At 47.4% G+C, this 16,266-nt stretch overlaps 1 protein-coding gene across 3 annotated transcripts in view; it reads right to left on the reverse strand.

Moving 5' to 3' along the window:
* The window catches only part of BGAL17 (beta-galactosidase 17), a 202,222-nt gene that overhangs the window by 130,373 nt on the left and 55,583 nt on the right, over positions 1-16,266 (reverse strand). For all 3 annotated transcript variants that reach the window (XM_087374194.1, XM_087374193.1, XM_087374192.1), the window contains 3 exons: positions 8,135-8,225; positions 7,926-8,043; positions 7,727-7,822 (listed from right to left, as the gene is read on the reverse strand). In XM_087374194.1, the coding sequence (XP_087230320.1) occupies positions 7,727-7,822; positions 7,926-8,043; positions 8,135-8,225 (305 nt within the window). The remainder of the gene's footprint in view (positions 1-7,726; positions 7,823-7,925; positions 8,044-8,134; positions 8,226-16,266) is intronic.

Raw genomic sequence — 16,266 nt, forward strand, 5'->3', positions numbered from 1 at the left:
TCTCTCTCTCAGCCGTTGGAATTTGGTGAATTTGGGGCTACGTAACTGCCCCCGCTCAGCCCCTCCCTCACCCGCTCAGCCCCCCGCTCAGCCTCTCCGCCTCAGCCCCCCCCCCCTCTCACCCGCTCACCCCTCCGCTCAGCCCCCCCCCTCACCCCTCGCTCACCCCTCCGCTCACCCCCTCGCACTCGCAGCCCCCGCTCACCACTCGCTCACCCCTTGCACCCCTCCTCTCACCCCTCCGCTGCCCCCCCGCTCACCCCTTGGAACCCCCCCCCTTCACCCCTCCGCTCAGCCCCCGCAGCCCCCCCGCTCACCCCCCTCCCTCAACCCTCCCGCTCACCCCCTCGGTCAACCCCGCCGCCCACCCCCTCGCGCCCCTCCTCTCACCCCCCCCGCCCCCCCTCGCACTTGCAGCCCCGACCCCCCCCGGCCCCCCCCCCCTTTTTTTTTTAAAAAAAAAATAAAACGCAGCCCCACCCCCCCCTTTTTTTTTTTTTTTAAATTTATAACCCCAACTTTTCTTTTTTAATTTTAAATCTCTCTTCTCTTTGTCTGCCTGTCTCTCTCTCTCTCTCTCTCTCATCGCACATTGGCAGCGCTCGCCATCTCCCGCTTTTCAATGTTGCCAGTTTCCCGTAATTAAACATGGCCGACACCGTCGAGCATGTTACAGAAGCAGCAATAGCAGCAACATCAATGGCCGCCACGACCGATATGCTGCACTATAGTAGAAGAGGACTTGCATCTTCTTCAAAGGACAGCGCAGTGCCTGCACTTGCCGCACTCCCAGTCGCAGGTACACCGGTTTCAGCTCCACTATCTCGTCTTCCGCCCAGCGCAGTGCCCGCACTTGCCGCACTCCCAATCGCAGGTACACCGGTTTCAGCTCCATTATCTCATCTTCCGCCCATAGCTACTTTGTACCCGCAGTTTTTCTCACCCCTCCCCTCTCAAGTTCCTTCTTCTCCTACCCCTTCTCCACCCTTTTTGCTCCCCCTCTCACAGCCCTCTGTCACCTCTTCCCCCCCTTTGTTGCCTATTTTACCTACTTTGCCAGAGGCTCCCTCCTCCTCATCCTCTCTACAGACTTTACCCATCCCCTCCTCTCCATCCCCGGTACCCGCTTTCTCTCCCCCTTTCCAGCCTTCTCCTTCATCCCCGCTACCCACCTTACCGGTTTCCCCCCTTTCTCCCTTTCTTTCTCCTTCCATGCCTTGTGCTGTTTGTCCTTGCCGCCACATCCTACCAGAGCTTCAGCACTTTGAGACCCACCTCCGAGCTGCCCTTCAGATGCTTCACAGGAAGGACGAGACCATTGCTCTACTTACAGCTCAGGTTGCATCTCTTGCTGATCGAGTGACACAGCAGGATCGGGAGATCTTGTCTATTAGGACAGATCTTCAAGTCTTACAGGCGACTCATAGGACTCTTGCTGGAGAGATTCATGGACACACAGAGCGAGTGCAGCAGATCGAGACTCGCGTTCAGCACATAGACACATCTCCCACTACAGCAGTAGCAGCGGTTGAGGAGCGTTTGACCTCCCTTCAGACAGAGGTCCAGAGAGCCACAGAGTGGGTGGATGTCGTCCGCCGTCAGCCATCACAGCCTCAGAGATCGACTGTATCAGCTACATTGGCCGAGTCACCGCAGAGGGCCAAAAAGGCCCTCAACATTCGCATTCGTGGTATCTTGCCCTCGGCGACAGAGTCCACGATGACACAGGCTGTGACCTTTGTCTCTCAGACACTGGGAGTACAGGATCATGGCATAGTAGGATCATATACAGTCGGGAGGGATCGAACTAGAGAGCAGCCCCTCATTATCAGATTCAGAGATGCCCAGGCACGTCTAGCTGCCCTCAGGAGGAGAGGGACACTCAGAGACCACCCACACATTTCCATGGACGAGGATCTGACTCAGATACAGGTTGAGGAGCGCAAGGCGCTCATGCCTCAGAGAGATGCAGCCCGAGCTCAGGGCAAGTGGGCAGTGATCAGGGATGGCAGACTCATCACAGGCACTTTGAGGCGTGCTCCCACAGTGCTTAGAGATGACAGACCAGCAGATATAGCCCCATCTCCACCTCCTGCTACGACCGCTTGATGGGACCGGGCCCATGGGACACACCACCCGTCAGATAGTCTACGCATCGCTGTATGGAACTGCAATGGTTCTTTTACAGCACAGCCAGGCAATCTACGGGGGGCATTCTTTGGGAGAGATATCATCTTTTTCACGGAGACACACGAGAGTCCAGAGAGACCTTTGCCACGAGTGACAGGGCATACATGGAGATCTGCCTTCAGGCAGCACACTCGAACATTTGGAGTGAGAGGATCTGGAGGAGTGGCCATTTTGTACAGAGAGCATCTCGATCGGATCATCACAGTGGAGAGAGCGGATTCACATGCCCGATTCTTGTGGGTACGCATCTGCCGCAGAGCCCCTCAGCGAGATCTTTTTATTGCAGTTTGCTACTTCCCCCCGGCGCAGTCGATCTATTCTTCCACTGGACCAGGCCAGTCCATATTTGAGGATCTCTCAGCGGACATTGCAGATTTTTCACATCGCGGAGAAGTCATCCTTTTAGGAGACTTCAACGCGAGGACCTCAGACAGACAGGCCCTCACTTATGACTTCATGGAGGATCCGGTCATACTCCCAGCATTTCACGATGATAGCCTCTGTCGGACTTCATCAGACTGCACAGTACAGCACACAGATCAGGGACGTCAGTTACTGGAGCTCCTCACCTCGCACAGTATGGTCATTTATAACGGCTTGTCCAGGTGGCCACAGTCTTCCATGCCTACATTCTCTTCTGCTTCTGGGCGTGGTACTAGCGTGATCGACTACATCATAGGTCCCCCGACTCTAGTCCCTTCCATCCATAGCCTTACTGTTAGCCCCTTCATGCCCTCTGCCGACCATGCACTCATCCACTTTACTTTGACTAATGTCTCCCATGACCCACCCCCCCCCGTTATCATGACCGCCAACCCTATTACGAGGTTCATTTCGACCACCAGTTCGATGATGTATATAGCCAGAACCTCAGCCGCCTACTCCGTCCTCATCTATTAGATGCTCTACCATCCACGCAGGACCGGTGGGAACTTGTACATACTTCACTCGTTTCTGCCGCTCACATGTCATTCCCTGCCACATGTCATTCGTCTAGTCCCCCACCGGTTGGTCTTGTTCCTTGCAACGGTTGGTATGACGAGGAGTGTAAGGAACTCCGGGAAACTTCACCTTGAGACCAAGGAGAAGTCTCCCCTCCTTGCCGAAACCAAGAGAGACTACAAGTGGTTGGTTAGGCGCAAGAAACGCCAATTTCTAGCCCGGAATGAGGAGGAGCTGAGAAGCTTTCTTTTCAGCTGTGACTCCAAGGAATTCTGGAGAAAATTCCTCCGCTCGAAGTCTCAGAGCCCCCTCACAGATCCACGTGTCTGGTCTGCATACACTTCAGCTCTATACGATGTTCCAGATCAGCCAACCATCGATTTATCCCATTCCCCTAGGCAAGCTTCATCTAGTCTCTTCACACCAGAGAGTGTCCGTGCAGCAGTCCACCGATTGAAGAACGGGAGAGCTAAGGATCATGATGGATTGCAAGCGGAGTATGTAATCCATGGGATTGATGCCTTAGATTTTGTTCTTTCCCGTCTCTTCAATGAGTCTGTTTGTACAGGCCTACCACAGTCCTGGTTAGGCAATACCATAGTACCTATCCACAAGTCGCGGGACCCTATGGAGCCGTCGAATCACAGGACCATCATGATTGGCCACGTTATGGCCAAGATCTATGCATCAGTTTTGGAAAGCTGTATAAATGACCATGCCGAGATGACAGGACTCAGAGCCAGAGGGCAGGCTGGATTTCGCAGGGATCATTCGACACTTGACCACATCCTCACAGTCAGGGTACTGGTAGAGGAGGCGAAGTCACGAAGGCAACGGCTTTATTGTTGCTTCGTGGACTTCAGGAAGGCATTTGACACAGTTCCGCGATTCAGATTGTTTCAGAGGATTCGCCAGATGGGCTTCAGTGGAGAGATACAGTGGGCTATCATGGCTTTGTATGAGAGGGTCACTGGTCGGGTTCGGACACGTGAGGGGCTCTCAGAGGAGGTATGCAGCACGATTGGGGTGAAGCAGGGTTGCCCGCTCTCTCCTACTCTCTTTGGATTATATATTGATGAGCTAGAGATGTTTATACAGATGACAGGCGGTGTGGGCTCTACTCTCTTAGGATCCTCCATCCCTATCCTCCTGTATGCGGACGATGTGGTTCTCATTTCCTCTACTGCTCAGGGCCTCCGAGGCACTCCACAGGTTTTGCCAGGACAGGGGGTTGACCGTAAACCTTGGCAAGACCAAGGTTATGGTTTTCAACACCTCTGATCGTATTTACAGCACGGATGAGTTTTGCTTCACATATGACGGACAGCCCATTGAGCTTGTTAGAGAGTACACTTATTTGGGGGCAGTTTTCAGGGGACCGGTTTTCACCATGACATATGCAGCACGAGATAGGATTAGTAAAGGGTATGCTTCGTTGGCTCATCTTGAGTGTCAGTGTTTTCAGTCCCACTTTCAGCATCCCGATACGAAATCCTTGCTTTTTGATACATTGGTGAGACCAGCTGCAATGTATGCAGCTCCTTTCTCGGCAGGAGACCTCGGCGCTGCAGATTGGAGACGAGTAGAGAGGTTACATATCATCATGTTCTCTCGGCTCATTAGGGCCAAGGCTACAGTTCCGCACGAGATCATGCTAGCAGAGTTTGGAGCTACTCCCCTTGCATTGGATGCAGCGTTTCAGTCGGTCATGTATTTGCATAGGGTTAGGGAGTTTGGAGACTCAGCAGCAGGCAGAGCTCGGTTGCCATGGTTAGCACTTGCATCTTCTATGGAGTTGGCACGATCTGGGGCCCGATACTGCTGGTACTTCAGACTCACTAGGTGGCTCACATCTCTTGGACTAGACATGGATAGACTGCCTCCCTTCCGATACAGCATAGATGCCCCTCATCTCGAGTTGACTCGCCACGAGCTTAGCCAGGTCACGAGAGCAGACTTGCTGCAGCTTCATACGTATCGCACTTGGATTTATCCCACGCAGCTTCCGACGAAGATGGCCACATATCGTGACCACTTCCTTCGGATCTCAGAGGATGGATTTGTCATTCCACCAGGCTATACAGGTATCCACATGTCCCACTCACTGAGGATTGCCCTTGGCCAGCTTAGAGTCTCTTCGCATCAGCTCGAGATAGAGGCTGGTAGGATGCGACGCATGGAGGATGGACGGCGACCAGGCCGAGAGACCAGGATCTGCCCTTGTTGCACCATGGGAGAGGTGGAGTCAGAGGAGCACTTCATTTGCAGATGCCCGCTATATTATGAGCTCAGAGGTAGATTCCACTGTCTCTTCACGGATGGCTTTGGACCTCTCTCACGAGTGATGGACTACGAGGATCAGCATTGCCTAGCTCTTTATGTCAAGGAGGCCACTATGCTTCGACGAGACTACCTCAGAGACCATCAGCACAGACCGGAGCGTGATAGAGCCCAGCCTGATAGAGATCAGGCACACGCTATACCAGAGGACAGAGACCAGGAGGAGCACGAGGAGGTCAGAGCTCACACAGGACACATGCCTCCACCCTGTGGATGTACATATGAGATGGTTTGTAGACGCCGTAGGATCTTGTTACATAGGGGACGTACTCGTCGCTTCATCTCCAGACGATCCAGGATGATGGCAGCTTTTCGGAGGAGACTTACTCATGGAGATCTCGCCCCACCAGCCGCTCACCTCACCTTTGCTCAGATTTGTACTCTCATAGCAGGAGGCAGAGTCGATGGACAGGATTTCCAGTATTATTTTGGTTCTCAGACTCCACGACACCTGGACTTGTATCTTTGCATTGGCATATTGTACTCATCCCCCCATTTTGCACCTAGGGACGGTTTCCTTGCATCTAGTTTACTTTGTATTTAGGCTCAGATTTGACATTATGTACTTTCACTTGCATTGTATTGCGTAGCACTTAGATGATATTCGACGATGCCTCTTCTTTGTGGCACGTTGATTTTGTGCTATCTTGTATGCAGAGTTCTTGATGTCCCATGGGCCCATTTTGGCCTTTAGTGGACAATAATACACTTTCTTTCTTTCTTTCTCTCTCTCTCTCTCTCTCTCTCTCTCTCTCTCATCGGCCGTACCTCTCCCGTACAGGCTTGTACCTCTCCCGTTGGCCCTACTTCCATAACTCCATACAAGCCCGTACAATAGTAGTCAGCACCTTGCCTTCGTCGTACCGCCATACAGGGCCCGTACCTCCATACAACCCATACTGCCTTTCGACTAGGGCATCGCCAACAACAGGGTCGCCCTCTTTCCTACAACCCTAGGCTGGGCTGAACCCCTAGCCCAGCTTAGGGGTTAGCTTGTACAAGGAGGTTTCTCAGACTTATGCAGGCCAATATGGAGTTTTCCAAGACTTACTTATTTGCCTCTACCCCGACCAGTAAGCCTTCCTACTCCTTCGTTGCAGCCACACGTAGCCCCTATGCGTTGGCATTCAAAAGAAAGATTGGATCAGATCCACAGGAACAAATTTACTACCTACAGCAAGAAGTTAGGGAGCTCAGGCTTATGGTTGCAGCTCTTGGAAGAAAGGTGAAGGAGATGGAGAGTAACAACGAGCAAAAGATCATTGCAGAGGTCATGGAAAAATGCAGCACCTCTCGGCCAACACCAACACTTGTTTCTATGGTCAAAGAGATGATCAATACTCAGGTTAGCTCAGCCAAGGAGGAGATGGCTATTGTGGCCAGCAATAAAATTAATAGAGCAGATCTCTATGCAAAAGTTAAAGAGAGAGAAGCAGTAGTAAATAACAAGAAAATACTACGCATTGGGGGGCTGCCCAAGGATTGCTTTGGCTGCTCTAGTGAGGATGTAGATTTCACAACAGATGAGAAGAAAATAATTTCACAGAAGATAAGAAGATAATATGCCTTAAGAAGAATATACCACAAATTGAATGGGATGAAACCCATATTAGCTACATCGCTCGAAAGGGAACACAAGTGCAGGTTTACTTTGATAAAAGGACAGAGAGAGTCAATATCCTCCAACAGACAAATAAGTCAAAGTAGCATAATCTATCTCCAATCATTCAACGTGGTTTTACCAACCCCTTGGGATGGAAATGATGAAAACCTGAGAGCCTTCATTCAACATGGTTTTACCAACCCCTTGGGATGGAAATGTTGAAAACGTGAGAGCCTTGCAAGAACCTTGAATTGCGAGGCTTGGAATCTCCTTGCAAACATATAATTTTTCGCCAGAAGAATCTCATTGATTCCAATGATGTCATCTATCTGATGCAGAACCTGATGATGGGGGTACCTGCTTTAAAAGTTACCTAGATTCCCATGTATTTCAAACCTTTGCAATAATATATCACAGAAGTTCCCTTAACTGTGACATGCATGCTTCAAAGGTTTTGGCGATGGAGATCCACATATTAATCATATGACACTTTGTCAGCTTTGTAGACAGAAGACTTTGCACCAGTGTTTGCCCACTCGAGAATCTAAAGTTTTATTTCTTACCTTTGCCCTTTTACATTACAGAAGCTTCCTAATATTGTAACATGCAGGCTTCAGCATGTAAAGGTTTTGGCAATGGCGATCTACATACATAATCATATGAGGTTATGTCAGCTTTGTAGTCAGAAGAGTTGGCACCAGTGTTTGCACCACTGGAAAATCCAAAGTTTGTTCCTCCATGCGCCATCTGAATCAAAATAAGGTATATCTTTCAGCCATAGAACCTTCTTGGGAACTGAAAGATTTCAAACGCCACAGTTTAAGACAGTAATATAGACCGAGAATCTCACATAAAGGACTGCAGAAGCATTCAGAGATAATATCTTATCCAAAGCAGCAGCTGTCTGTTCAGAGTTGGTGATGCTTGTATTTTCTCTCCAGTGAGTAAGCCATCCTGTATAAAATTCTCTATAACAACCAGGAAGATGAAATAAATAGCTGCAATATATCATGTAATATGAGAAGAAAAGCATCCAGAGATTATATAGAGACCACTCACGATATCATAGAAGGGGACTTTCCCCTGACATTAAACTCCTTTTGCAGTGCAAACACTTGAGCGGCATCCCAATCTGTTGGGAAATCCACAGCTGAAAGTTTGCAGACAAAACCGCATCCGTTACCAAATAGACTTAACATATAGCGTTCTAGAATTGAAGCCTTAAATCATGACCTACAATTCAATGTAATCCCTGAAACAATTCCATACAAGAAGATTCTGAGAAGATAAGCATCATCATTGATCACCACATTACACTAACCTGGGTATTGAAAAACAAGTATGGACAGGGAGAGGACATTAAAAATCACAAAATAGCAATAGTGGCATAAGACTACATTAATGAAGGCCATTCATGATTTTTGAAAAATGGAACAGCCAATTGATAAGAAATCATGGCATATTAGCCATTTGGTGATGGGTCTTGCTGTGAATTTTTCACACAAGCTGGAGCCATCATGAGAATCGCTTCATCTTGAAACCAAATGAGGATTGGTCCACTTGGAATGTACTTTTATTGACCTGATAATTTGAAAAGCTCTTTCAGTACTGTATTGGAAACTTCAGAAAACCCTCTTGACAGATCAATGTACTAGAACAATGCCAACTACGATTCCAGAACTCTCGGCCTGTTTCACCATTTTTTAGGGGTTAAAAAGGGATAGCTCCTTGTACTTCAGTGGTTCTTTTGTTCTCATTTCAAGAGAAGCTCACTTGCATTGCTCAGTGAGCACAGGTTCATTTACCATTGGATACTCGTAGTGATAATTTGAATTTGACCAGAGTGGACCTCTCCAGACTTTCTTGAAAAGGTGAGTAAGGTGATTGGTCCATCCATACCAGGAGGACTGGGCCAACAAAATACATCTTTGTGTGTGCATCCTAATGTTCCAAGAATTTCGTGGTGCAAATTTTGTGGTTGGTAAGTACTTCCAGATATATTGATGGCACACTGATATTTGTAGCCTACTCACAAGATGATAATTTATTTATCTGTAAGAGAAAAATACGCTTTGAGAGGGGTCTAGATGTATACCCTGATCTCACCTACATGTCCTGAGCAACCGCTCCCTATGTCGAACAGACGGATACCAAGTACAAAATTGAGAGAGTAACTCGTACAAGCCACTAGGAGACAGTTCGCTAAGGCTCTTTGCTGAGAACTATACTAAACTAAGCTCAAAACTAGCACTCACTCTAAGAGTCAAAAACACATGACTAGGTGCCATGGTGGCCCTTCTGTGAGCTGCAAAAATATCTTGTATCTGTGTCTTTCGGGTTATCTCCCACCATGGCGGGTGATCACTGACACCAAAAAGTTATGCTGATAAAAGACCATTGGAGAAAAATAGATTAACGAAGGTACAATGAGACAGCAACAACCAACTTGGTACAATCTCCCCCCCCCTTCCCACCCTAGAGGAGTGGCTCATGCTTCCTCATCTAGAACACTTACAATATTTCCTAAAAGTACAAGGAGCCAAAAATATCCCTCTTTTTCAAAAGTAAGGAATTACATTGATTGCCTTTTCCAAAGCCACTTTGGGCTCAATTTATCCAAAATGGTTCAAGTCTCATACTTTTTACAAAGCCAATTAGGGCTTGCTTTATCCAAAAATGGTTTATGACTTCTATCACAAATATTGCCCGAGGTTTTACAACATCAATGAAATACAAAATTGGCAGGCCATATGCTATGCAACATGCGAGACCTCAATCAATACCCTCACTCTAATTCCAATCCTCATCATTAGTTCCATCACCTATACTCAAGCCGCCAATTTACATTAGTTGTTAACAATCAATTGATTGAATCACTGAATCAATCAATCCCAATATAAGTGCGCTCAAAGTACAACAATCAAACAAAACTCCAATAACACTGGAGATATTAGTATTAATATGGAATTAACCACAATACCGACCATCTATCATGGCAAAACATAGGTTAGTTAGGTGTTTCCAACTAAACCACGCAAAGCATCCACTAGGACCCCTGCCCCGTCTGGTCTGATCCTATGGAATACTTTGCCATAGTCAACACAACTAAAATAGAATAATGTATGCAACTAGGGGGAAGGCTTGTAAAGAAAACCGAGAATTTTTTTTGTATTTATTTATTTATTTATTTTATTTTTTATTTTTTGGGGGGTGAAGAAGAGGAGGGGGTGGGGGAGTAGTCTTAGGGCAAGACAATGGACAACGAGCTTTCCCAAGAAGGCCCTACTCTACCTCTAGGTCCATGATACTAGATACCCCTCCGCATTATCACTGTCTGCAAAGTGCAAAACACAATGTACCAAGCTGTAACCCAAGACAACTTGACAAACCTTCAATAAACGAGCTTGGGGTGCACACTCTTTGATACTAGGCAATCTTACTCAGCTAAAATGTCCACTGGCACCCCAACATCTCACAATCTGTTCGATATCCATATGAAACCTAGAGACTCCCCTCATGCATTCTTTCTTGCATTTGGCCGAAAAGCTTGCAATTGCCATACTAGACTCTTTCTTTATCTCTTTTGCAATCCTCTTTTGGCATGCTTGAATGAAGCAACCAGGCCTTTTACAGTAGTGGCATTTGCCTTTCCTCTTAGGCTTGTGAGCATCCTTTTTCTCCTTGCCCCCAGAACTATGTCTTGCATCATGTTTGGGCTGATATTTGCATGTTCCCTTATCTTTTGCAGCAAAAGCTTGCTCTCCACCATACATACCATGTTCTTTCTAGTCTGCCCTTCTTTTTTCAAAAGCCCACCAACTCCTGAATTGTAAGTGGGTTGGGATTTCCCCCCACATTAGGGACGAATTGAGCAACGTATGGAAAGAAAGATAAGGCTCTGGTAGGGAGTTCAATGTAGTAGAGGCACGCTGTGTATTTGGTATGACTTCTTCAATGTTCAAAAGTTTCTCACACTAGTCCTAAATCTTCATGACATGATCTGCCATCAAATCTCCTTTATTCATATGTACCGAATCAAGCTCTCTTTTAAAAAATGAGACTCTTCCTCATTACAAGTCTAATACATTGCTTCTAGAGGGTCCCAAGCATTCTTTGAAGTCCAACAAGACCAAATGTGAGGGATCATTGACCTCTTCACTGATAGAGAAATCGAAGACAAATCTTGTGCATTGCATGCATCCCATCTTCTCTGCTTTGGAATGATATCGACATATGTTGTGCCTGTACCCTGCTGCCCATGTCTACGCAACGACCCTCCCTTACTGCATAGGAGTGCCTCGGGATATAGGAGTGGGATGAACATCATTGCTAGTGACCAAGAACCCAAGGTCCCTTGGCAACTGAAAGATTTCCAACCATAAATCTCCACAGTGGATAGTCGGTCTCATCCAATAAATCCTCTGGGGCTAGTACACCAAAAACATCTCCTTGATTTTGGGCCATCTCAAACAAATGCACACAAAAACGACAAGCTTTGACAAGCTCATCTTCTATAAACACAATGCACAACCAACTGAATGCAAACTTTCAAAGCTAATGCTTTGATGCACCTCCAAAATCTGTCCCAAACTGTCAGAACCAGATAGCAAAAGTTGATTGTATGAACAGTCCTGAAGTTCTTTGATGCAAACAGCAAATGCTCCTGAACATTTTGTTTAGTAACAACTCTAAGGACTTTTGGCGGAGATTTCTAGAAGGACGGTCCCCTCCGCCACTCACTGACACCCCCAGATCTGGTTTGATTATGCACGCACACTTTATGACATCCCAAATCAGCCAGTCCCTAGCCTCTCACACATACCTCGTCCCACATCCTACACCCTCTTTACTAGAGGAGGGGTAAAGGATGCTGTAATGAAACTTCATAATGGCCGAGCGAAGGATCATGAGGGACTATGTACTCAGTTCATTGCATATGGGATTAACCTCCTAGCCCCGATCTTAGCAAAGCTTTTTAATGAAGCGGTTTGTTTGGGATTTCCACACACTTGGACCATTAACACTCTCTCACCCATCCACAAGGCAGGGGATCCCATGAGCCCGGAGAACTACAGGACCATTATGATTGGACATGTCATGTCCAAGATTTATGCATCAGTACTTGACTCCAAGGTTAGCAGACTTGCAGAGTGTCGAGGAGTCAGAGCAGCAGGACAAGCCGGATTCCGGCGTGATCATGGAACCATGGACCACATTCTGACGCTCAGATGTATCATCGAGGAGGCGAGATCACGGAAGCAGAGGGTTTATTGTTGCTTTGTGGATTTTCGCAAGGCATTTGACACAGTCCCGAGAGCCCGCCTCATACGACGCCTACAGGACTTGGGTTATGACCACGAGATCATTTGGGCTGTCATGGCACTTTACGAGAGTTTCTGGCAGAGTTCGGGTAGGATCCGGGTGGACAGACGAGATCATGAGTACCATCGAGGTCAAACAAGGGTGTCCTTTGTTGCCTACCTTGTTTGGCCTCTACATTGACGAGCTTGAGATAGTTTTGCAGACACAGGGGGGTGTAGGTTGCTCTCTTGCAGGCACACTGATCCAGATTTTGCTCTATGCAGATGACGTGGCTCTCTTGTCTTCCTCAGCAGAGGGGCTTCAGAGACACCTAGACGCACTACGGTCCTTTTGTGAGTCTCATGATTTGAAGGTCAACCTAGGTAAAACCAAGGTCATGATCTTCAATACATCTCGAGCCATCCTGCGTCAGGAGGTGTTCACATTTGCGAGGTCATCTGTTGGGATAGTTTCATCCTACACTTATCTTGGGGTTATCTTCTCCGGACCGAGCTTCACTATGAGACCCGCGATGCAGGCACGCTTGAGTAGAGGGTATGCCTCATTGGCCAGGCTAGAGAGGCAATGCTTCCGCTCACACTTTCAGGATCCACGCACCAAGGGGTTGCTTTTTGACTCCTTGGCTCCCCAGCGGGGATGTACGGCAGTCCTTGTTGAGGGCCAGACTTGTCGGATACAGAGTGGGCCCGTGTGGAGCGGCTATAGGTTCTCATGCTATCACGGATGATTCGTGGTAAGTCATCCGTTCCTCACCAGATCATTCAGACTGAGTTTGGGTCACCCCCTTTACAGCTAGATGCTGCATTTCAGGTCATCACATATCTGTACCGAGTTAGGGAATATGGGGATTATACCTCGGGGCATAGCAGGTTACCATGGATAGCTTTATCCTGTTACATGGCACTTGCAGCAGGAGGAGATCAGAGGTGCTGGTATGCACGTACAGAGAGATGGTTTGAGCGACTGGGGCTCCACATGGATAGACTACCTCCCTTCCAGTAGAGCATGGATGCTCCGTTCTCTCCCCTCTTATCACACGAGGTCAACCAGGTTATCCGTGAGGATCTACTACAGCTACACACTTTTCGGACCTGGTTGGAACCAAGCGAACTCCCAATGAAGCTTAGCTTCTACAGAGATCACTTCTTACATATCACAGCGGAGGGTTTCATTGACCCACCAGGATACACACAGATTCACCTACCCCACTCGATGAGGATCTCTCTTGGGCAGTTCCGGGTCTCTTCACACAGATTTCTTATCGAGAGCGGCAAAGCACAGCGACTACCCAGGGAGCGGCGCATATGCACACTATGTGACATACAAGAGGTTGAGACAGAGGAGCATTTCATCTTCAGGTGTCCTGTGTACTATGAGATCCGAGGATGTTTCCACTGCCTCTTCATAGATAGTTATGGGATTTTAGCCCATTTCCTCTCCTACCCAGACCAGCGGTGTTTGGCAGGTTTCATTCATGAGGCACTTAGACACCGCGAGAGGATACTCCAAGCACGGAGACAGGAGCAGACTTCTTCCTCAGTTGATCCCTCTCAGAGCTCTATCACGGAGTTCTTTCAGCTAGATCACATGGACCCCAACAAGACGAGGCCTCGACATGACCGTGACCCGGAACCCGTGACCCGACAGCTCAGACAGAGGGTCGACACACAGATCACACTTGGAGACATCCCCTCCTTGTTTAGAGTTGGAGCCTGACCGACGGGGGTCACAGTAGCCCTGGTTCGACGTAGAGCTATGACCAAGAGACGTGCCAGGACCGCACCTCTGAGTGGCCGACAGCACTCTATTGCCGACTTCATGCCTCCACTGCCTCATCCATCCTGATATCTTGCTGTTGCTGGGGATGATGATGATATTGATGATGATGCTAAGATTGATATATAGTCGACCACCGACATCACTATGTTGTACTTAGGACTTAGTACTGCCATTCTGCATTTTTGGCATTTTGCATTTTGCATTGGTATGGACGCTCATTTAGTAGCTCCACTACCACAGCTCGTTGTATCAGGATTTTCACAGTCTCATAGACCCATCGGTCTTCCGAAGACTTTAATAAACTTTCTTTCTTTCTTTCTTTCTTTCCTCAAGTGTGACCTAATGGCAACATCCGATGTGCTCCGGACAATGGTGATCTCAGCCTTAGCAGAAAAATAGATTTTTAAACCTTTGTAGGGGCTGGGACAGGATCGACACTCCTCCAAATCTGCTGCAGCAAAAGAGTAGAACAACCACAAAACCAATAGTAGGTTCTCTGAAAAGCTTCAAAACAGGTTTGAAAAAGACTGTTTCAGGTTTGCATTGACACTAGCTGCTGAAACAGTACGAAAGCAGCAGCAAATGCTATTCCAACACCTCAAAACGGTTTCCAAAGAGGCCCAAAAAGAGGTTGTAGCAGTGGACTGTTGGAGAAACAGGTACAACAGCTCCAAAAAAGTCTCAACAGGGTCGACCACCAAGAAAACAGAAGGAAAGCACCAAAAATGGCCTTGGGAATTGAATCCAAATGCCTCAATCTGAATTGACCTGATCAGGAATAGTTGCTGGATGCGAATTTTCAACAAAAAAACGGTCGCCTAGGTCCAGAGCAGCTCCAGAATCCCTCAGAAAGAGGCAACCTGCTGCACATGCGAAGCTGACAATTTTTGCAGCAGATTGATGACAAGTGTTGGTAATAATAATTCTTCAGCCATGTATATGGCTACCTTCTTGATGCTTAAATGTTGGGTGAGCAATGTGCAGATGGACTAACCCACTATTGGGTATCATTATGATGACGATCAGCTGGCTGAGACTTATATTCGGATCGCTGAGGTGACTAGCTGGATTCGTTGGATTGCTTTGGAGTGATGATTCATCCAAGGCTCGACTAATTTGACAGGCTATGTTTGAGTATTCTGTCATGTTTCCAAAGGAGCTTCCCTACGGTCTTCCTTTGAAGAGGAAGATTGATCATAAGAATGAACCTATGCCTGGTGCACAGCTTGTGTTCAGGCAGCCTTACAGGCCTAGTTCGACTGAGGAGTATGACATTGTGCAGAATACCTTTGACTAGGTCAAGTGTGACCTTATAAGTAAGCTCCGGGTACACTAGTGAATTTGGCTAAGAAGAAAGACACGTCTTGCACTTATGCATAGACTATAAGGGTCTGAAGAGACTCGCGATCAAGAACAAGTATCCTTTGCCGAGAAATGCACAATCTTATTGATCCGGTCTGCAGAGCCAGGTATTTCGCAAAGATGGATTTGAGAACGGGCTATCTTCAAATAAGGATATTTGAGAAAGATGTCTATAAGATCGTGTTTTATGCGATTTGGCCATGGTGAGTTCTCGGTGCTTGCATTTGGACTCACTAATGCACCGGCATCTTTCTAGTAGATGATGAAGGATATGTTTTGTCCATACATAGGAAAGTTTGTTGTGGTCTTTCTAGATGAGACCTTGATTTATAACAATAGTCTTTTAAAGCATAGATGCCATCTGCGGATAGTTTTTTTCTTACTTTGAAAGAGAAGTTTTTTGGGAAAGAGAGCAAGTGTAGTTCATGAAAGAAGAACTCAATTACATTGGACACATCATTTCAGTGAATGGTGTCTATATCTGATTGGGAAGAGGGAAGTGTATTGCTCCAAATGCAGCACCCAATAGACTGGTGCAGGTGCAGGAAGGTGTTGGGAGGTGCAAGCATGCAAACAAAAATGCAAGCAGGAATTCCAACGTGAAAGAACAGTTAGGTGAAGCTTCTACAAGCCTGCAATGCTCCTAGGAGAGCTTAGGAGGGATGGTAGGTTGGGGGAAGGGACATGCATACACATGCATGCCACTTGGCCCTTCATTAAAGCTCTAA

This window comes from Dipteris shenzhenensis, chromosome 4 (assembly GCF_047967505.1).
Source record: "Dipteris shenzhenensis isolate YYH24624 ecotype China chromosome 4, Dip_SZ_1.0, whole genome shotgun sequence".
Lineage (NCBI taxonomy): Eukaryota > Viridiplantae > Streptophyta > Polypodiopsida > Gleicheniales > Dipteridaceae > Dipteris > Dipteris shenzhenensis.